This window comes from Balearica regulorum, chromosome 1 (assembly GCF_011004875.1).
Source record: "Balearica regulorum gibbericeps isolate bBalReg1 chromosome 1, bBalReg1.pri, whole genome shotgun sequence".
In the NCBI taxonomy this organism is placed as follows: domain Eukaryota; kingdom Metazoa; phylum Chordata; class Aves; order Gruiformes; family Gruidae; genus Balearica; species Balearica regulorum.
Window position 1 is genome coordinate 53,391,026 of NC_046184.1, and position 23,620 is coordinate 53,414,645.

At 38.9% G+C, this 23,620-nt stretch overlaps 1 protein-coding gene across 6 annotated transcripts in view; it reads left to right on the top strand.

The window, feature by feature from the left end:
• The window catches only part of ANO4 (anoctamin 4), a 197,082-nt gene that overhangs the window by 110,786 nt on the left and 62,676 nt on the right, over positions 1 to 23,620 (top strand). For 3 of the 6 annotated variants that reach the window (XM_075749605.1, XM_075749615.1, XM_075749636.1), the window contains 4 exons: positions 10,303 to 10,403; positions 10,660 to 10,761; positions 13,364 to 13,408; positions 18,103 to 18,234. In XM_075749605.1, the coding sequence (XP_075605720.1) occupies positions 10,303 to 10,403; positions 10,660 to 10,761; positions 13,364 to 13,408; positions 18,103 to 18,234 (380 nt within the window). Of the gene's footprint in view, positions 1 to 10,302; positions 10,404 to 10,659; positions 10,762 to 13,301; positions 13,409 to 18,102; positions 18,235 to 23,620 lie in introns of all 6 variants that reach the window. The other 3 variants (XM_075749625.1, XM_075749645.1, XM_075749653.1) reach the window with 2 other exon arrangements.

Below are 23,620 nucleotides of genomic sequence, written 5' to 3' on the forward strand. Positions count from 1 at the left end.
CATTATTTTTCTGTCAGGAAATCTTTGTAATGGAAGAAAAAGTCTATAATAGCTCATCTACAAAATGTTAGAAAAAACTGGGATTATTAAGTGACGTGAGATTTTATCTTATTTTTATTTTCATGTTGCATTTTTACACTTCTCCATATGAGAGAATGACACAGATTGCTGTAAGTATACTAATTCCAGAGATATGATAGGTGAGAATTTCAATTCTAGTCCAAAGTTTTACACTGAATAAAAGTATCTGAATAGTACTACAGTGTTAAAAACCACTTAGAAAACTTCTGTTTCACCTTTGCACTGCAACTTCTCTGCTGCAGCTCTTAGAGGCACAGTCCCTCTATGGAAAGTGGGCAAAATAAAAAATTCTAGAAACATTTACACATAGTGTTATTTCTGTCAATAGATAACAAAGACGTTTGCACTTTCCTAAACTGAACAATCTGCTTTTTGCTAGCTGGGACTTCTTAAAAAGAAGTAATGTTTCTTCATCTCTAGAGAAAGATATTGCTGTCTATTAAGCAAAGATCTTCATTACAGCAGTTCCTATGTTGCAAGTGAATTTGGAGAGGGGGATTCTTTGCCAGTGTATTTGTTACTTGTGGCCTTAGTTTCACAGCATCATAGGGATCTCAAATTTCAATATTATTTGGCAAACAATTTTAGGATTAGTACCATCACTTTGCAACATATGCAATCAGATCAAAACTAACGTTACCTCATGTGATAGTGATGTTGGCCTTCAAGCAAAAGAAGACTTGTTTGTTTTCTGTAACTCCTCTTGTTAAATCTTCATGTAAGAGCTCTGAACTAGATGGGAAAATCATCTTTTATCCTCTATCACATTTATCTGAACTATTAAAATATTGAGCTCCATCTGGTGCTGCTTGCTCTTCTGTGTCATACAGGAGGTGGTTTCATCCAGCACCTTATGTCAACAGGCGCATTGGGAACGGCAATAATTGATCAGTAGTGGAGCTTGTGTTTAGATGTCTGCCTTGTCAGTACATTGTGCCAGGTATGGATGTTGCTTTATAACAACAAATCAGAACAGCCCAAAGCAAAATCATAATTTGCCCTTGTCATATATTGACCTTGTTTCATTTAAGGCACATCTAGCAAATGAAGGGATTTGTACCCAGATGCACAAAGGATCTGGTATTCTCCCTTCTTAGTTTAGAGATATTATTATGTATTTCAATTTCATGTCATCTACAGTTAAATTCTAATTATGCTACCTTTGCTTGAGAAACTTTTATTTTTCCTTCTGTTTCTGATGTGTATTTTTTTAACATCAGATGATCTAGTTATATACAGAAGTCAAATTACTTTGAGCTTAGCTGAGCAGAAACAGATGAAAAATTGTGTAGGTCATCAATTATTAGGAATTTCCTTTTGCGCTACACTGTAACATGTCTTTTCATGATCAGCTTGAAACTGTGACTTGGTGAAGCCAGCACATTTGATGTGTAAGGTAAATCTACCTGATTGATTGTATTAATCTGAACTGTGAGCTGAACGGTGGTAATCAAGCCTATTCTCACCATCATATTTTGCTTTGGAAAGCACTTCACTTTCATGTAGTGATGGTGTCGTGTTTGGAGAGATGTCTGCTCTACCATATGCTTTGGCAGATTTCCAAGACAACTTCTCTTGTAAACTTGTTGTGTACATCCTTTCAATACATCAGATCACTTGAGTACCTTTAGTAAGACTACAGAGTGCAGTTGCTCAGAAATTCACTATGGCCATCTTATTAAAGGAATATAATAACTATTTGTACAATGGGGAAGAGGAAAGGGGAAATGGCTCGCTCATGCTTCTGCCTCCAAATGAGCCAGGCAGAAGTGTTTTGCAGCACTGATTTTAAAACAGTGTGAAATGAATTACCAGAAGACTGCTCCTCAAACCCTTTCCAATTCTAATGATCCTAGCAGTAAGATAAATAAAGCACAGAAAACTGAGATGTGGCAGTAAGGTAAATAAAACACAGAAAACAGATGTGAGTTGAGGGAACAGGCATTTGAGTCACCCAGACTACCAGAGTTTATGGGGAACTATAACTGGTAGAGTTGTGAGTGATTCACGTTCTTCACATGCATCTTTCCCCTTCATTTAAAGGGTGCATAAAGGATGCATTTCCCCTGGGTCTTGGGTTTTCTTTGGTGCCTTGCCTTTCCTGGGAAATGGGGACCTGCTTTAAGTCTGAGAAGGTGCTGTCAGAGTGGTATTCTGTGACTTTCCCTTTCCTGCAGAGCAGAGGCACATGAGTGTCCTGCACAACCAGGTAAGGTGTAGAGACACCCCAGGGTGTTGCCAAGTGACTTAGCAGGTATTATAGTCACGTCAGCATGGAACAGCACCTGACCTAATCAGCTGTATTAACATCTCTGCCTGTAATTCCTCACGTTGTAGATACATAGCTAACTTGAAGAACTCGGGTCTTCGTTGTGCCATGTGGATTGAACTAAAGCCTCTCTCCTGATAGTGTCATTTGGAGTCAGCTCTTCCTCAGCCATGGTCTTGTTGAGTTCACTAGTGTCTCTCTTTAGAAATAGTTTTGCATTACACTGTCAAATACAGAGGTAAACACACTGTAACAGAGAGCTACAGGTCACTGCATCCTGCAAAGCGTAGACACTGAAAAGACTTCGGAGTCTAGGTTGGTAGTCATATAAATATTTCTTGTCTTCCTTGATTGTATGAGCTGAGAAACAAGACTCTGAAGAAGGAGCTGAACAACCAAATAGCTTTCATTTTGCTGGAGCATAGGCAGGTACTCAGAATGTGGACTTGCGCAAATGCTTCTGCATCCACATGGGAGATCAGCAGTGGCCTTTCTGTCCAGAGATGCTGTGGCATCCAGAGAGGTTGTGAGGTCTCCATCCAGAGAGATATTCAAGACCCTACAAACCATTCTATTTGTCCCTGCCTTGAGCAGGAGTTTGGACTAGATGACCTCCGGATGTCCCTTCCAACCTCTATTATTCTGTGATGCTATGATAAGCAGCTTATTCAGTTCCTCTAGGCTATTTGTATGCAAAAGCTATAATAAGCCTGCCTGCACATTTTGTGTGTTTGATTGATTATTAAGTTTGTGAAATTAACTGTTGGACAAAAAATAAATTGCCTTTTCATTGCCAAAGCAATGTTTCTCCAATAAGCCTCTAAAAGCAAACATGAATACTTAATAGACAATTCATTAAATGTAAGTATTTTCTGCTTCAAAAAATTATTAATGAGACATAAATCTGTACGGGAAAAATATTGGTTTTATATTTTACATTTGTGATAAATCACAAAGGATGCTGTCTGATAAAATGTAGTTCAACTGTATGATGTATTTTTAATAGCCTGTGATGCCAAAAGTAAAATATTGTACATAAGAGACATTTTTTGGCCCATAGTACAGTCAGAAAGGTTTAATGATCTCAACTATCACAGTATAAAATATTAACATTTTTAATCTAAAATTGCAGGCATCTAACTGATGCTTCACATGAAGAGACAATGTCAAATAATGTGTTCATAACTAAAACCCACAGTATTCTGCTCAGAGTTTTTAGCTATCTGCATTTTAAAATCTGCAAATAATTAATTTCACGTGTTCATAGTAATTTTCCAGTTCAGAGGAATTAAAAGATGCATCCTGTCTGTCAGATGAAATCCATATGATTAGCTATTTTGTCACAGAAGTCTTAACCAGGTGGGTCAAACCTGTATTCATTCAGTATTTGCTAATGGGATTATCAAGAAATGTTTTATCGTTGCCTCACAGTCAGATCAAAGTCTTCCATTAAGATGGTCTTGCTGAAGGTATTGCTAATCCTTTTCTCTAGGAAGTGGAGTCCAAGTCAGAGGATATTGTTTCCATGGTAGATTTACTACATCTAAGTTACCTTATTGTGAGATCCATCCTGTGGATTCGGGTGATGTTAGTTAGAATTACAGACATCCTTTCTCACGTTGTTTCTTATCTCAAAGGCATTTGTATCTCTCTGGCGCAGATTGTAAGCTCATCATTGCACAGTAAACTTGAGCAATGAGATAGTGTTTGCATTTTACTTCTACTCAGGTAACCTACCCTGTTCTTTAAGTTGCCCTCCCACTCACACGTTTTTGTCTATGTGAAAGGACATTTGCAAACATTTCCCCTTGTTACTAACTCTCTTCTGTTCCAGCATTGAGATCCTGTCACCTGCTGCCAGAAATTAAGCACTGTAGGAATGACACCTGCTCTGAGTTAGATTAGATGACACATAGCCAGAATGCTGGCAGTAGGCAGCCACCTGCCTGCATTACTAACCTCATTGGAGCCAAACCTCTGGAAGTATTTTGCAAAGTAAAAATAAAGCTTTACCCCATCATCAAATTTTGCCATGAAATTTCATATAAAATTCATTTTAAATTGTAATCATGTGACTGTCTGCTTATATTGTTATTCTATATTTTGTATGCCAGTGTCCTCTTATTGTCAAAAATGTTTTACTAACAGCTTCCTATTTATTAGTTAGAGCTTTCTATTTTTACTCTTGTTTTCATCCTCACTGCTTTTTCCCTACAGTTTCTTGTAAGTCAAAAGCTTCTTAAAATCCTAATTGAAATGTCATCAGTATACTCCCCTTTTTCACTAAATCTGCACTTTGATTGAAAGTATATATGTGAAAGATATTACCACTATTATTTACTAGATTCCTCTGATCCATGAACGTGGAGGTTAATGCTTGTGAGTATGTAATATTTTCCCATGAAACTGGACATATATTGACAGTATCTAAGTAATTACCCAGTGGAAATGTATGCACTTTTGAAAAGTATTGGCAGCATATTACTGCTGCTTTTCCAGTTCTATGGAATTACCCTTGTGAGTTTACATTTACTTTGGTTTTGCAGAGGAAGAATGGTTTAATCAACTAAAATTTGCTGGGTTTTGTTTTTCCACTTAATTCACTCCACATGGCAAATCAATCTGTGCTGTTAACATAACAGAGTAATTCTCAAAAACAGTGGAACCTGTAGCAGTTACTATTTACTACTTTGCACTCAGACGTCATGCGGAGCTTGATTACAGAAGGAACTGTTACTAGAGGAAGGATGTTGATTTTCTCTCCTTTTTTGGCTTTTCCTGCATTATGTTCTTGACAGAAACAAGCTATGTTTGCCAAAAATTAAAGCACTGTTCCCATTCTGGCTTTATAACTTGCCTTGCAGGGTCTTGATAAAGTAGGCAAGGTTTAATTCTGGTTGCTGGATCTGTTTCAAAATCATAGAATCATAAATCTTATTTATCTCCTTTTACTTTTATAAGGAAGGCTTTAAAAGGTGAGGAGAGCCCCAGTTGAGTATTTTTCTCTTAAATGATTATAGGGAAAACATCTTAATGGTAAAGCCTGATTTCTTTTCCCTGTTGATACGCATACATAAATGAAAGCATTGTTTTTTTGAAGTTGCCTGCCTAAATAGCCTCAAGGCAAATAAACAATTACACCATTCAGTTGGAGACACTGTAATTTTATCCTTCTTCAAGGTTATATGCTATGAATCTCTTTTTCTCAACTTTCTTAACTTTTAGACTCAAGAAATGCTTGTATTAAGGTGAGTCCTACAGTTGTTTTTGTCTTAAAATGACTTATGACTTAAAATGACAATATTATTGACAATGAACCCCAAAAAAAGTCATTGTTGGAGGAGAATGTTCAAGAAGGCACTTGACAAAAGCTACTAATCTCCAGCCTTGATCCTGAAAGACAGCCTGCAAATACAGCAAAATGTGGGCTTTTCAAGAGACGTTCAATGTCAGCGTAACTTTGCTTCCATTCAGACAAATAATGGCAGCTTCAGAATGAGCAGAGTCAGGTCAGTAGTCAATATATGTATTTAAATCCTGCCATCAAAAGGAGTTAGAAAGACTGCAGGAGTACATGTGCGTTTAGTAGCCAGGACTTAAATTAAACAGCAGTTAACACCACTCTGTGCCCGCTTTCAGAAGGAGAAAGAGAACCTGCCCTTTACAAGTTTTCCTTGGCCTAGCTGATGACTGTCACTCACCAAAGCAGGTGTCTATGCTTGCGGAGTTACATAAACGGCCCCTGCTTCAGTCTATGCCACTCCTTGTGTAGTGATACTGAAGAAAAAATATGGAGCTTCATTTTTAAAGACATTTGTGGTTGATTTGTTTTCTTTGGGAAATACAATGTCTGTATAAACTTAATGGTAAAAGAGAAAGGTAGTCTTGCCAGAAGGGCAAGTCTATAATATGTGGGCTATATAGTACTGCCCATATTCTAGGATTGGCAGCAATGTTATGACTGAAGACATTTGTCAGTGAAGCCAGAAAGTTTGCGAATTAGTGAATATCTCTATCAGAGAGATGTGGGCTATAGAAACTTGTGATTATCAAGTACTGATGTAATATTTTCAGGAATTATGGAATATGATTTCCAGCTGTAGAAGTGCGTTGGGGAGTGGAAAGAAGAAGGAGGGAAAAAATTACAGCTTGCGAAAAATAGTAGATTAATGGCACTGAACACTGAAACTCATTTATGTTGACTAGCTGTAACCCAGACTCTGGTGATCTGAATTCTGCCATACAAACCTGTTTTGAAGATCAGGGTTCAATTAAACTAAATATACCTTGCTACCACTTCACAATCACTGTAATAATTTTTAAAAAGTTCTTACAAGAAACAAGTTCTTTCATAAAGAATGCCACCTTTGTACTGAACATTTTGAACTTTCGTGAATTTTCATATCTAGAATCTTGTAGTTTTCAACCAACATTTCTCTGGAGAAGAGTACAGTTCTTCCATAGAAAAATATTCTTTTCTCCAGCCAGTTTCAATAAGTGGGTTGCCCAGTGGCTGTGAAATCTCTGCCCATGGAGATATTCAGGACTCAGTGGAGCAAGCTGCTGAGCAACCTGATCTAAATTGACCCTGCTTTAGCTAGAGTGTTGCCCAGATGCCGCCTAGAGGTCCCTTCCAACCTAGATTAGTCTGCGATTCTCTAATTCTGATAAGTCTCTTGTCGCAGTGGGTTTGCACTGCTTGGAAGACCAGCAAGAATATTATTACTGACCGGAAGAAAATCTGTTTTGCTATGGATATTCCTCCTCAAAAAATCAGTTTGAAACAAACAATTTATTTGAACATTGTTGACCTGGCAATTATCGTAATGTGATAGCTCTATAGGCACTGGTGCCACGGGTCAATTCCAAACGCTTATTCCATTTTTGTGTTTGCAAAGTGTTTTATCTCATTGTCTGTCCCCTTGATTCCTCTGTTTTTCTTTCTTCATCATCTAGACACCACTTTCTAGCAGATTGTTCATGTCAATAGTCATTTTATTTAAATTTCCAAAGGGAGCAATGTTACATTGATTTTTGTTTGCATGTTCCCATAATGCGAAATTGAGTTTACTTCTCCAAACCATTTAATGAGCCAAGCCTCTGAAGTCAATTACAACAGAAAAACGCTCCTCTCCTCTCAATGAAACATTTAGAAGCTGAAGGATACTGTGTTCAAATACTAATCTAACAAAGAGAGTTTAGGAGATTCCATTCACTAAAGTATTTTTGTAACTAAGACTGTGCTCTTGATATTTTTTTCAGGTATTTTGAATAGCTATTTTCTCCTTAGATTAAGGAAATGTGACATTTCATTCAATTACTCCTCCATCTGGATTTGTTCTTCTCTTTCTAGTCTTGTTTTTCTCAGGCTTTCTTAGTGCTTTCCTTTACGAACACTTAACATGATCAAACCCAAGAGAAATGGATTTCCATATTAATATTTTATCATTATTATCTCTTTCTTCTGAAAATAACTGAATCTTCCAAATGTATTTTGATGTATTTTGGTTAGATCTTCTGTTACAAAGCTGATAAAATAACATTACAAGTTATTGAGTAAAAATATTCTTTAAACATCTGTATTGTGACAACTGTATGGAAGTTTTTCTGTGTGAAAACACGTAACACATGAGAAATCCAATTTAGATGAAGATAGTGTTCACTTGTGAAACAGTATCTCCACAAGTCATGCTACTGTGGCTGCCATATCTAGTATGGCTTAAACTACAATGTGCTGGAAAATGCGTGTAAGCTTCCTGTTTAATAGCCACCACTAAATTTACAGGCTTTTTTCAATAAATTTCCTCCATTTCTCAAATGTTGTGTCAGGACCATAGTTTCCTTCTGTATATTGGGCTTATTAGATGGTTCTTTTGAGTTGCGGTGAGTTTTGTTTGGTTTGTTTGGCTGTTGTTTTTTTTTAATCCAAGCTGTTTATGACAAAATTGCCAGTCCACTGCTGATTTAACCTCATCTTTTAGACAGTTGTTTGCAGCAAATTTTTAGAATAGCAGAGCTTGGTCTTGGTTTTGTGGTATCTACTTGCTAAAGTCTCCTGGGAAAATAAAAGATAATTTGTGAAATGTACCTTAAAGAAAAACAGCATTAGAGGCCTGATTTAGAATCCATAAAAGTCAATGGAAAGAGTACAACTGAATTCATTGTCTCTGAAGCAAGTCTCTTGGGGGCATTTTGTTGCTGTTGTATCATTTCATGTTGAAATATTTTTCAGAAAGTCATCAGCAAAAGAACAGCACAATTTTTTTCTGCAGTTTTTAATATCAGCAAGTCACTTGTTTCATTGTGCACTAAATCCCTTATTTCATGCAGCCCAATAGAACTTTGGGTACAAATATTTGTCTTTGTCCATTTTTGAGGATTCTGATATTCTATTTGTTTTAAAAAATGTTAACTCTGTAGTGACTGGGTTGGGGGTTTTTTTTGCTGTGTGGGTTTTTTCCTGTGCTAAAGAAAATCATATACATGTATCTTAACTGTTGGAGCTTTTATTCCTATCACTTCACAAGCTAGTAATAACATTCTAGCTACTCTAAGGACATGGAGTAAACATGCTATAGCAGTATCAATAATTTCAGCATCTATCAGGATAGTGGAGGGAAGAATCAAATAGTCATCAGAAGTATAAAAGTAAGCCTCCCACCTGTAGAATCAGTGTAGCTTCCAGATAAACAGTACTAGATGTAAGAACTCCTAGTGAGTTGTGTTAACCAAGAGTTAATGTGAGAAACATTGAATATTAGTGCAATGTCTACAAATCTAGAAAATCATCCCTAAAGCCAACTAACAATTTTCTTGCCTGGTTTTCTCACTCCTCACACTTTCCTTTTCTCACACCCTGTACACCTTTACCCATTTCCTGGGTGTTCCTCGAACTCAGCCTGTTGTACTTGTCCCTGTTAATGTGATCCATTCAGTTGTCTAAAGCTGTATTGTATGCAATTTTATGAGAATTCCATTGATTTTAATTAGAATTTGAACAATTCATGTTCTGGTATTAACATGTGGCTGTCTGTGTTCTCGGGTTGGCTTCAGCCAACCCCGTGCTGTAGCTTTCTTGTAAAGCAGTATTTCTCCTCCTGAGTGCAAACAGAGCTAATTTTCTCTCTTTCTCCTCTTTACTGCATATTCTCTGTTCTTTGCCAGACACTCTTCTGTTAGGTAACAGCCGTTATGGTGCGCAAACCCAGCACAAAGCTCTCTCCACGCTACATACAACCCATAGAAAGGATGATGATAGCACTGCAAAGAGATCTTGCTGGCATAGTCATGGCCCTTGACCTTTCTGGGCAACAAATCTGTACAATATGCTGTGGGCAGCATCAGATTGCCTTTTACCTGCTGTCTTTAGTTCTAACATTCAGAATTCATGTGGCCAAGAGGGAAGCTGGAGGAAGGGAAGCTGGAGACCATGGCTCTGTAGCTAGGACTTTATTATTTGTCCATGTTGGGCAACAACGATAAGATCACACTGTCATATGAACTTTTCTTGATAGCTGGATGTGCCTCCACACATCTGCACTTCTCTGTCAGTGCAGAAGCCAGGTCAATTGGCAGAATCAGATCCTGACTTGCGATTTTGCTTTTAGCTGAAGTTCAGGGCCGAGCTTCCAGACCCAGATTTACCCACCAACCTGATTCCCACCCCACGCTTGGGCAACCCACAACTGCCTGTCAGCCTCCCTCCATGTCTTCTTTTCCATGTGAAGGAAATGCACGTGCAGGCCAGAAAGGAGTCACAGCATGGCTTTCAGGAAAACAGAAGGAAAATGAGTTGACAAAATACTGATAGAACTACATGTGGTTGAGGAAGAATCAGGAAGTGGGACAGGTGATGCAAGACCAGAAAAATAGATATTGACCACTAACTACGGTTTCTTTCTTTTTCACTTGAAAAAGTAAGCCCTGGTGGCTGTTTTGTTTTTCTTTTGCAGTCATCTCTAACAAACAGTGACATCATCTTTGTGAAGCTGCATGCCCCTTGGGAGGTCCTGGGCAAATATGCTGAACTAATGAATGTAAGAATGCCTTTCAGGTAAGTGTAGTTGTATTTTGTCTCAACCTCCAAAGTCACATGATGCTGTAAAGCTAATGTAATAATAACACCAAAATGCACATGGAAAAGCTCTTCTATAAGATACCACACATCTTTAGAAAATATAAATGGACTACCTTAGATACCATATTCATTGCTGTTTCTTGTTAATGCCTGCAATTTCAGTACAATACTGGTTTGAAATTAAGGTGAGCTGTAGCAGTGCAGCTGTTTTCATGGGGTATTCTATCCTTAGGCCCTTTAACCCCTTCAATGCTGGAGCCCCCTGCATACTTGTGCGCTGCTGTTTTTTAAATGGACATTTCATTGAAATCAATGGGAGGTCAAGAAGATCCAGGTACGTAAGGCAGCACAGAAGGTGCATGTCTGTTGGACGTATCTGGTATGTTCAGCACCTTTAAACTGCTCGTGTAGTGTGTAATTATGGAAATACAGGTTATAAATAAGTATCCCATCTACTAGGAGAACCACTCAGGCTATAAATGCTTTTTTCTGTGGAGAAAATAACGAACTTATATTAAATGCTACTGATAACCAAATTCATTCCACATTGTCATTCAGATTAATTTTATAACTTATTTAATATTATTTGCATGTTGGGCTATGAAATTTTCTATGTAAAATATTGATTTTACTCTCCTGGTTATCAGAATTGTTAAAATAGCATAAAGACTTCCACTAGAACTGACCAAAACCCATGAACTGAGAGGTCTTGATTCTTCTTTCAATTAGCAGGGTTTATAGATGCATAACTCCATTGATTTTAATGGAATTACTCCTGAGCAAAAAAAGGATCAGACCCAGAATATGCAACTAGTGAGTTGGTGTCCTTTGTAGGATTTCTTCTGTTTTCTTCTTACTTAAAGATGAAAAATGCCTCTGGTATGAGACAAGCTGTAGCAGTACAGAATTTGCTAGGAAAAATGGATACGAATTAAGGACAAAATTGCAGGCTTATTCTGTATGTATTTTGGTTTTCATTTTCACAGCAAATCTACAACTGTTCTTTCTTGTGCTTCTAGTGCTAAAGAGAAAAATGTAAAAGCTATCATAAGTCATAGCAAGATACTCATATTCTTTTAAAAAAGTGTTCTAACCATAGAAAAAATGAGCTGGGCCAAAAGTATGCCTCCTTTGACTTCTGTGGCATTCCTTGAGATGGATCTACCCCAGCAGGAGGATAAGGTCTCATGATACACCAGGAACTCAGCAGCTTGTTCTTTCCTGATCTAAGTCCCTTTTTTGACATGTCTCTCTCAGCAGATAGCAAAGTAGGTGACATACACATTATATAGAAAGTATCAAAAATACTAGAGGTTTCTTGACCTGCTTCTGGACTATTGCTTCATTCTTTCCACATCCACAGAGAGACAATTATTACAGTATTGTTAAGAGGAAATCATGGTGATTTACTAATGTCTGTTGGGCAGGCTCTTAAATTTTATTTTAGGAGCTTTGTTTATCATTTAAAAACAAGGACTAGCATTTTACAAAATGTCCACGGGTCTAGACTGCCTGTTTCTGGGTGCCCTTGTCTAACCCCTTGTTTGAATGACTGCTGATTGCTCACAGCTCATGATATTTGAGGTTGGAATTGTCCAAGGTCCACACATCAGTGCATAGAATCCTTGCTGTTTCAAAGCAGGGATGCCAAAACAGTGTATATTTGAAGCAAAATCAAGAAGTGGATGACATCTTCAGAAACACTTAGCTTTGACCCTTCTCTGCTCCTGCTAAGTAGAGCAAGATAAGTAACACTATCTAGTGGAGGAGTTGGCCAAAGGAGGCTGGCCAACATGAAATTGTTTTGAAAATTTCACTTCACCAGCATAATATGGACACTGATAACAAAAATAATGTCAAAATATGATGCATTATTTAAATTCTAAGTTCTGGAAATTAACCAGGAGTACAGAATACACAGAAACCACCTTGATTTAGCAGTGACCTTCAGTGGATGACAGTGTCAGCCTCGAGAGGAGGAAACCAGAGTTCAGGCAGGCACCTAAATCTTCCAGTAAAGACTATCAGTCCCAACCCCACACCTAAAAGCCCTCAGATTTTCTTAACTCTCATGAAGTTGTGATCTTTCTGCTGAAGGCGATGGGTCAAATCCTGACAGCTGTGGTGTTATAGGCACATATGAGGAGAACAAGAGCTGCCAGCAGCAGAGTGGGACAGGAGGTGGACTCCTCGTTCTGGATCTACGCAGGATGGTTGGGGGGACGCTCTTCCCTGCAGGGCTGGTGGGGAATGAGGCCGAGAGCGTGGTCAGCATGCGTCTGCTCGTGCACCCTTGTCTGATCACTTGTTCCCCGTGCGCACTCCCACACAGCTTCCTGCGCTGACCACAGAAATCAGCTGTGCTTGTACGAGGGGCAGAGGGAGTGGCTGCGTAATTGAAGGGGGGGTTGCCGAGCACATGCTCATTTGCTTGTTTAGCCTATGTTCTGTTTCAAGGGATGTTACCCCAACTGCAACCGCTGGTGCCAGTTGGTACTGCATATTATGGCATATTGCAGTATCAGGTACCACTTTCCTGGCGTTTCTAAGTGATTCCTCCTTGTGTTTCCCCAAATGCAGCTTTACTAATTCACTAGTGGATGTGAGATAATTTATCCATATTTTTATCAGCCCTATAGAATTCCCGCAACAGTTTATGAACTTCTTTGATATAGAAACATCTTTGGGTCCCCATCTTTCACACATCACAAATAGCAGAAAAGGAGAAGACAATGGGAAAATGATGACCTCCTTGCAATTCGAATGCCACCAGAGTCTGTGTGGTTCCTGTGACAGTTCTGTTAATCTCTCTTTTAGTCTCTTCCTCCACCTCTTACAGGCTTCTGTCTTCAATCTCCTTTCCTTCCTTGCTAGTTCATACTGTAACTGACGATGGGTTTTCTTCTCGACTGGCTTCATTTTTGCTGTTCTTCCAGGAGAAAAATCTATTACCTGCACCGCCGATACAAGTTCATGAATAGGTGAGTACAATTCTTACACCAGTCCAGTTTATGTTCATTTGGACCCAATAGCAAAAATAATGGTTAAGGTCAAGCTGGAAGGAACAGTTTACTAGCTGTGTTTGTAGAAAGGGTGGAGGGAGTGATTACGCACTAGGACATCTGCAAAAACAAATACAGAAGTTGCATTTTTAAGATACCTGCAATGTGAAAGAAGCAATTAATTTTATCAGTGTTGCCTTTTTTAGGAATAAGGAAATATTTTTTCAATTGATGGAGTCTTTTAAAGAAGAAGTGTGTTAGTGCAAACACTGTATCTCTTTTTTTTTCATGTAGCTCATTAGGGAGTTTCTTGGGATTAAAATACCACAGTTACAGCTTGCTGCCTTTTTTTTTTTCCATGCACCTTGCTTACTTGTAATAGCGATGACATTATTTATTTATTGTTTCCTCTGTGGGGATGCTTAGTACTTTGCTGGTAGATAGGAAAGCAATGAATCAAGTTCATCTCTGGTGTAACACTATTGAGCTTGAGAGATGAGTATTTTTCAAGAATCTTTGAAGTGCTTTCACTCAATTATTAAATATCTTTAAGGTTATGTTTGATGCCTGGTTTATTTCTGACAATGCAACAAAAAACTTCAAATGCTGCAGTTTGCATTTTCTTTTTGATACCTTAGACAATGAAATGAAAATATCTCCAAAAAGCCTAAAAAATATACAGGCTTTGCAAAGACCACACATTTAATGCCCCAGTGCTGTTGATGCAGTTTTTGGTTTACTCTGTCACTCTGAGGTCAGTGGAAATATGCCTGTGAACCTCTGAGAGAGAAGAATTAAATTTAAGAAAATCTGCATTTTGTAGTAAACAGCTGTATCACTTTGCAGATAATGTCAGTAGATGAACGTCCATGGGAAAATAAATCACACATTATCACTCTGCTGTATGAGCATATTGAAAAGCATTTTGTATACTAAATTCTATCACAGTGTGCTGGTGACATGACAGTACCAGCATCGATCTCACATTATAGTGTTTGCTTCTTTAGTAAGCACCAAATGGGCTCTTTGTGGTGTTAAGGCATTTTACCTAGTCGGCACAAGCTAATAGACGCGCACAATTCTTCTAAAGCTTGTTGATGCTTCCCCACTTTCTATCCCCACCTTACAATAAATAATGTAGCAGCTGTTAACTTTGGAATTTCTCTTGATTTTAATTAAGACATGGCTGCTTTGACTAAAGCAATAGATAGGAAGGAGTAGGTGAAGATTCTACCATTTATATATGGTGTATGAAATGCTTCACATTAATTTTCTTATGAGTCAGAATGTGATTTGAAGTCAGTATGGGAAGAGGTACGATCTTTTTCTGGTATTTTAGTTCCTGAGTGATGAGAACACTTGGCTAAATTCAATTTTTATGTTCAGGTCTATAAATAGCTACTTGAGGCGGAAAAGCTATAACTGAATAGTCCCAGTGGGAAAAAAAGAAAACATATTCAGCTTTATTTTCATCTATGTGAAACGCAAATATACAGCTTTAATAAAAGTATCTATTTCCTCTACTCCTAGTTCAGTGAAGATTACAAGTAACTGAAGCCTTGGCCCATTTTTTGAACTAAACTACACGTTATATTGACATTCAGGCAAAATTTAAAGAGGACTTTTGTTACAAGGCAAAGCCTAGTGCAGGTCACCTGCAACTTGTCAACCTGACTTGAATTTTCTCTCTGAAAAAATCTAGTAATCTCAAAATTTCAAATAACAAAACTCCCCTGATGTATTTTAGCAGAAAGGAGCGGTATCAGGTATCTATGCAACACCTGTGTTGTGGTTAAAAACTAAGACAATATCTAGCACTACATGAAGCTCTATCAAAGCTGACCCACAGATAAAAATCAATCTTGATTCAAAATAATTTTTTTTATTTTCCTAACTTCCTCTTTCCTTTGACAAAACGACTCTATCCCTACCCCTAGTTTTCTCACTTCCTAGTGAGAAAACAGTTTCTTTGAAATTATTTGAGAAACCTTTGTGTGCGTTAAGCACAATATGTATCTTCAGAAAGAGAATACTGAGTAAAGACTAGACTTGGCGAGCAGGGGCAGGATTGAAGTGGAAAAGACTCTGTCTTTGAGACATTGTGTGAATTTTTTGCCTTATGAGGCTAACAAGTGTTTTTAAAGAAGGAATATAAGAAGGATATTATTATCAGATCTGCCACTCTCCTCTTTTGTTGTGGCTAACTCTACAGTGCCTCATCACTCTATGCACTCTATTGTTCTTGTGTAGGTTGCTCTGCTTTCCAAACATCATTCCCCTATTCAGCTGAGTTTATAAGCTTCTCTGTAAGGGAAAGTGAGGCATGGATTAGCCTTGAAGAAGTGATAAAACACAGTAGATTTTTAACACTGTGTGTCTGTGTTTGTTAGCACCAATCCCACTGTCAGCTTTTTTTTGCTCCTGTAGCGTACAAAGCCTGCACTGCTGGCTGATGGCACTGTTGGAGTGGCCTGGAGGCAATTTAAGAGTTTGGTCAGTTTTATTTTCCAAGGAGATAACTAGGGTTTTGGGGGTTTTTTTCCCTAGCGATGGCTTTGCTGTACTGTATGTTCTGGGCCTTGCAGAAAGGTTTTACAACCTTTTCAGACCGGTTTGCCAGCAGGCTCGCTGAGCGTGCCAAATAATCCAAACCTTGGGAATGGCAAACTCGTCAAATTCTAGATACACTCAGTGAGAAGCCAACATGAATAATGCATTGCTCTTAAGTGAGGAAAGCACTCTGTGCCTACGTGCATGTGCATGCGTGGTGTGATAAACTTGCAGCACGCGTATCTCAAATGTGCACATTGACTTGCGGGATGAATGGGAAAGGATTGCAGATTAGCAAGGGTGTTAATAGCTTAGAGATTTTAGTTAACAAATAAGCATGGAATGGAATATTTAGAAAACCCTTCTGCCTGATTCCTCTTCCCTTTTTCGTACACAGGGTCACTAAGCGTGCTGAATACACAGTAATGCAGAGCTTGTGGTCTTTACAGAAGAAAAACTGGAGGCCAAGAGAAAGGGAGTTCCCCTGTAGAGAACTGAATTTTCCCTTGTCATTCCTATCAGTGTCTGCACAGACTAGCTCAAGGCTGTCAGGATGGATGCTGCAACTGGAGACTTACAGTTGGTCAGCCCTCCACAGCCCTTCACAGCCCAGGAATCTGACATCTCGCCTGCGCTCGGGCACAGACATTTGCAAACTACCTCCTCCTGTGCTCTGAACTGCTGGGCCAGTGCAAACACTGCCCATGAAGATTTTATGATTGATTTAGTATAAGTCTTATGTTATGTTCGCATACGCATTCCAGTTCTTCTAAGCAGTCTTGATGGTAAATTTGCTCCTCCACCCCCACCCTCCCGGTTATTCCCAGAAAGGGAATGCAGAAAGGGTACCAAAACAAGTAGAGCTAATTTGGTTACAATTTTAAAATGTGTCTGCTTTTAAAAATTAGCATTAGCTTTCTTATCCAAGATAAAAATACCTGATGGGAGAAGATTGAATATTCCAGGAAATATTATGTGTATTTTAAATGAAAGTATGTAATAATTTAACGTCACTTTCCCACACACTTGCCTGCTTGGATATGGATTGCCCTCCCTCAAACTAACTGTGCAGAGCTCACAGCATTTGTTGGTCATAGAGTTATTGTGCTGACTTCTGTCAAAAGAAAAGAACTGACTACATTTCCAGTCCTTGAACTTCATACAGAACTGAACTTAAACTTTAAAGGGTGACAATTCATGCCCCTTAGCTCCAGTCCTGGAAAGATTCATCCAGTGACTGAAGTATGTGCATAGTCCATAATTTGTAGTTTATGATTTTTGCAGGCAGGGGTCACTGATTAAGACTTGAAGGTGTTAGGAATTTCTGAGAGACTAGGGCTCTTTGTCCCAGACATATCTCATCTTTCTAATGTGTTTTTCATTATAACATTTTAGTTTGGATTTGAATTTGTTTTACATTGTCTTTTCCAATCAGCTCTGATTCTTCCCTTTCCCTTCATTTCAGTGTGCATCCTTGCAAGAGTGCACTTGCAATTAAATCTGCCCTTTCTCCAGCTTGATCTTAGTTTGCATTCACCTTCTAAATGTAAGAATCTGCATATCAGTCACCTATTAATCTATACACTGAGTATTCTGGTTTCATGGAGGTTGTAGTATTGCAAAACACTACAATCGAACAAAGTAGCCTATTTTTTTAGCATCAGTTGTGAGGTAAGAATCCGTACAGAGAGCAGTAAAGGGATAAAGCTTACTGGGGTTTAGCTGCCAAAGCTCTCTGTCACTGTCTCTGTTGTTCTAATATTTATATGTCCAAAGCGTAATGTGTCAATTAAAGCTGAAGTTTAAACTAACTGAAGAACTGAGAAATAAATGTTTGGAGAGTTGCTAAGAGCTTACTGGTCTTAATAGATTTATAGCAGCATGTACCATCAGCATTGCTTTTCTGTTGAGACAAAATAAGATGCTGCTCCACTGAAAGCTGGTTATGAATAATCAAGTTCAGCGTGTATAATTTGATCTGCCTCACAAAACTCAAAGACCTTGTTTCTTTTCCAGTTGTAAATATTAAGTGGCCTAGTTTGCCAGCATGTGTTATTAGTAAGTGCTCTGCAAGGTAATGAAAAAACACTGTCTCAAATGCTCACAATTTTCATGTGCTGCAGGATCGAGAAACAAATAAGCAGGTTTCGAGGATGGTTACCTAGAAAGCCAATGAAACTGGACAAGGAGACACTGCCAGATCTGGAGGAGAATGACTGCTATACCGCTCCATTCAGCCAACAAAGGATCCATCAGTGAGTATTTTATTATATCTTAATTACAAGATGAAAACTTTTCCTTCTGGATTCTCCTTGGAAAAAATCAATTTCTTAGTTCATGTCTTAAAGACTAGAGCGTTCAAATTAGTTCTTTGTCACAAAAAGGGAGAGATAGAGAGTCCCGAGAGAGCATAAAGTCTGTCTACTTTTCTAATAATTAAAGGTCCAGCTCAAAGCTAGAAGAAATCAATGGAAAAATTCCTTTTGATTCACTGGAATTTCACTGGCATCGCTAAAGTAGTCAAATGGCTAATTCTCTTGGGTCAGAACTGCGGTTGTTCTTTGCCTCTTAAAGACATGATTAAATCTTCTTTTTCAGTATTTCTATGTCTTTAGCATAACCAAAATTAGTCCGTCTAACAGGAAAGGTCGAAATAAACTGATACTGCATTTCATCTCTAGTTATGACTGTAGAACATGCAGAAGTCTAAAGAAAACAGAGAATGTAATTTTGGTTTTCTCTGTCTTTTATGGAAGCAAAACTGCTTGCAAAATGCCCATGTAAGACCTATCAGTGACACTTGTCCAAGCACACCAATGGCACCAACATTGCACCAATGTCGCTAGAGAAATTATTTGATTACTATAAGTCTTTATGAACTTGCAAAATGCAAAACGGGGGGGGGGAGAAAGAAAACCCAAATACATGACTTTCAGATCCCATATTAAATTTCAAGGCTGTCAAATTTTGGAGAAAGAGAATGTCTTATGAGTAGTTACAGTGTTTGTGATATAGGAAACAGTCATTGACTAGCTGAGAACAAAACCATAAACAATATGCAGCACTGAGCAGGGTACTAACAGAAGACACAGAACAAATACAGGCAGCTCAAAGTCTAAAAATACGTGATTTTATTCAGGGAGAAGCCAAGTTGAGGTAATGCTCTTAAAAGCCTATCTTTGAATGAAGAATTTTTCAGGGTTTGGATTCATTAGCTGCAATAGGTATGAATAAATAGACCTCCTCTGCCACAAATAGTGTCTTTCCAAATACAGCAGGAAAAAGAAAACCAGGTGCAAATCTCCAGGGAAATGTCAGTAGGAGTCTGCTACCAGCCCGGGTTATCCGCATTAAATGTCTGTGCCCTGAATAGACATCAGGTTCAGACTATGGAGTCTTCCGATATTTGAGAAAAAAGATAGGTTGGTTATTGTGCCCTACAAGAGGAAGAATAGGTGCAAATCAGTTCAATAATAGATCAATGATAATAAAAAATGAAGAAATTGGGACATCTGGGTTGATATTTTTAATTAGCTATTAACCTCCCTTAAAATTACAGCACAGAAGAAAGTGGTTTTGTGGCTGGAAGGAGAATTAACATATATGAACTTGAATATTTTTTTAATTCTTCTGCCTTGCTCATGTTTGTGTTGGTAAACTGGTAGGAGGGTTTATTAAATACTCTGTTAGTTTCATTAACATTCCAGCTGTTGTTTGACACTTCTTTTACATCATTGCAGACCTTGAAGCTCTACTCCCCCGCAGGCCTGACATTTTGTGTGTTGCTTTCGGTGTAGTCTTCCTTTCCTTTTGTGTTGGGACCGATAAAACGCTGGCTGAGCTGCCCTCCTTCTCCCAAAAGGTGTTGACTCTGACAGGATTCTTGTGTTCCCGTCATGCTCCAGCCCATTGGCTGTGTCTGTCTTATTCTGCTTCGCTAGAATTTTGAAATACAATGACTTGTTTGATATTTGTCTAGTGAGTTGCGTGCAGGTGTTTTAATTGTTCCAAGAACTTCAGGGTATGTTGGTAAGGAGATTATTTCAGGAACATCTTTAATATCTGCTTTTAATCTTTGGTTGTGGAGTGTGGGTATCAAATAATTAGAAATGTAGAGCTAAAAAGAATGATTTTATTAGTGTCAGTTAACAGTCAGGAAAAGTATTATGTTGGGGTTCACTTACTTTGTATGAATTGCTGCTTGCTTTGTGCAAATTGCTCTTCTTCCAAGATACACATAAACATTCTGTTGAAACACCTGTATATAACATGCCAGTAGTAAAGATGCCCACCTACCCCCAAACATGGGGAAAGTATGAGTAGAAATGGATTTTTTAATTTATGTTTATCCCAATACATATTAACTGATTTAGCAATTACTCTGACTGGCACCTTCATTTGTCTGAGTCAGTTGTGCCAGATGAGGGTTTGATCACTAAGAACACGATTTCTCTTTCACCTCTACCCACTGCTAAGTGTAGTAACCTTCACAAGGGCAGCATTGATAATTGTCGCCTACTCAAAACAGTAACAGAAACACTCTGAAGTTGATAAAATCCTGCCTCCATATTAGATTAAAGGTTCAGTTTTCAGTTGTCACTGTTGCATTACATAAGCTTTTACTTGCTTTTTGACAAGTAAAAAAGCTACTAATTGAATATAAAATGATTTTTTTTTTTAAACCTATCAGGGCTTTTATTTAAATTTCTAACCCAGAGACCCACAATACTGTTTTACAAATGTGAAGATAAATAGTTACTGAAATTCTTGAGCTGCAGAAATGAAGAATTGCCATCTACAATACTGTTATGATAATTTAGCTTGCAGTTTGTCAGTGGTAAGAAAAATGCATGCATTTTCATATTTGGTATAGTTAAGGTTTTGCTAGACTGCTCTTACCATACCATATTTCCAGTACAATGGAATTATAATGGAGTCTACATAATTCTCATGGGCAGTTACTTGTGGAGTTCACATTGTCTTCAACAAGTACATCATCCTGTAGACTAGAATAAAAATGACAGTCTCTTCCCTGCCCTTGGGCTTTTACGTTTGACTCTGCATCCCTTTCCATCATACACTTGTGCCAAAACTAATGCAGACAGAACATGCACAGGATAGGGCGGGTCCCAGTACCACATTGATGCTCAGCTGGCTGACCTCGGTGTTGTTTGAGACTTTTTATCCAACATAGGGCCATTTTTTGAGGAAGAAAAATGTTTGTAACATGTTGAGTTCCTGAAGTCCTCAGAGAATGGGGAATAAATCATAGAGTTATAGAATCATTTAGGTTGGAAAAGACTTCCCTTAAGATCATCAAGTCCAATCATTAACCTAACACTGACAAGTCCCACTAAACTGTGTCCCTAAGTGCCACATCTACAGTCTTCTAAATACCTCCCAGGATGGTGTCTCAACTGCTTCCCTGAGCAGCCTGTTCCAGGGCTTGATAAGCCTTTCAGCAAAGAAATTTTTCCTAAGAACCAATCTAAACCTCCCCTGGCACAACCAGAGGCCATTTCCTCTTGTCCTGTCGCTTGCTATTTGGGGAAAGAGATCGATACCCACCAGGCTACAAGCTCCTTTCAGGTAGTTGTAGAGAGCAATAAGGTCTCCCCTCAGCCTCCTTTTCTCTAAGGAGGAGCTGCTCCTCCTTAGACTTGCTCTCTAGACCTTTCACCAGCTACATTGCTATTTGGACGTGCTCCAGCACCTCAGTGTCTGCCTTGTAGTGAGGGGCCCAAAACCAAACACACTAGACAAGGGGTGGCCTCACCAGTGCTGAGTACAAAGGGACAATCACATCCCTAGTCCTGCAGGCCACGCTATTTCTGATACAAGCCAGGATGCTGTTGGCCACCTTGGCTGCCTGGGCACGCTGCTGGATCATATTCAACCGGTTATTGACCAACACCCCCAGGTCCTTTTCTGCTGGGCAGCTTTCCAGCCACTCTTCCCCAAGCCTGTAGCGCTGCATGGGATTGTTGTGACTCAAGTGCAGGACCCGGCACTGAGCCTTGTTGAACCTCATACAATTGGCCTTGGCCCATCGATCCAACCTGTCCAGATCCCTCTGTAGACCCTTCCCACCCTCAAGCAGGTCAACACTCCCACCCAAGTTGCTGTCATCTGCAAACTTACTGAGGGTGCGCTCGATCCCCTCATCCAGATCATTGATAAAGATGTTAAAGAGAACTGGCCCCAGTACTGAGCCCTGGGGAACACCACTTGTGACTGGCTGCCAACTGGCTTTAACTCCATTCACCACAACTCTTTGGGCCCAGCCACAGAGCCAGTTTTTCATCCAGTGAAGAGCACACCCATCCAAGCTGTGAGCAGCCACTTTCCTCAGGAGAATGCTGTGGGAAATGATATCAAAGGCTTTACTAAAGCCCAGGTAAAAAACATCCACAGCCTTTTTCTCATCCACTAAGTGGGTCACCTTGTCATAGAAGGAGATCAGGTTAGTCAAGCAGGACCTGCCTATCACGAAGCCATGCTGACTGGGCCTGATCACCTGGTTGTCCTGTATGTGCCACACGATGGCACTCAAGATGATCTGCTTCATAACTTTCCCCGGCACCAAGGTCAGACTGACAGGCCTGTAGTTCCCCAGATCCTCCTTCTGGTCCTTCTTGTGGATGGGCATCACATTTGCTAACCTCCAGTCAACTAGGACCTCCCCAGTTAGCCAGGACTGCTGATAAATGATGGAAAGTGGCTTGGTGAGCCGGCTCCCTCAGTACCCTTGGGTAGATCCCATTCGGCCCCATAGACTTGTGTGTGTCTAAGTGGTGCAGCAGATAACTAACCATTTCCCCTTGGATTACGGAGGCTTCATTCTGCTCCCCATCCCTGTCTTCCAGCTCAGGGGGCTGGGTACCCAGAGAACAACTCTAACTTACTATTAAAGACTGAGGCAAAGAAGGCATTAGGTACCTCAGCCTTCAGTCTTTGTGCACTATGTTAAGGTGGTAGCTGAAAAATGTCACTAGTGTCTGCTTTTCCTTTTTATCAGTTATTTATTTTGAGTTTCAAGTTCATAGTAAAAAAGATAAAATTTTCTTGCAGATCTGGAATCCTAAGTGAGAAGAAGAGATAAGTGGGAAGTACATTAAATTGTTCTTTAAGAAACAGCCACGGGAGCCTAAAACATACAATCAGTTTTTCAATTACACTAACAAGGATTTTTCTGGTTATTGTACAAGTATTTGTGGAGAGCAATATATGTACTTTTTCCAGTTGAACATATCTAGAATTTCTTTGTTGTCATAAATCAATGTTTATCAAAGACATGCTGAATGATTGCTTAATGGCCTTGTACTAAATCATTCACAAATACAAACACCTTGGGAAGTATAAATCTCCATATACTGAGTTTTCAGATAAGATCCCCATGTCCTCATTGTAGGTTTTGCCACGTACTATAGCTGGAGGTTGCAGAATTTTTCCTTCTTTCCTGGTTTTATGTGCTTTAAATTTTCAAAACTACTAATCCTTACATATTCATGTGAGCTTGTTCATATTTTATGTTTGTCTAAATATTGCAATATTGCAATCTGGGTCTTGAATTCCTTATTTCTTCCTTTCTTCATAACCTCAGACATTTTTCACCTCAGCAAAGGACAGGCAGACTATCTT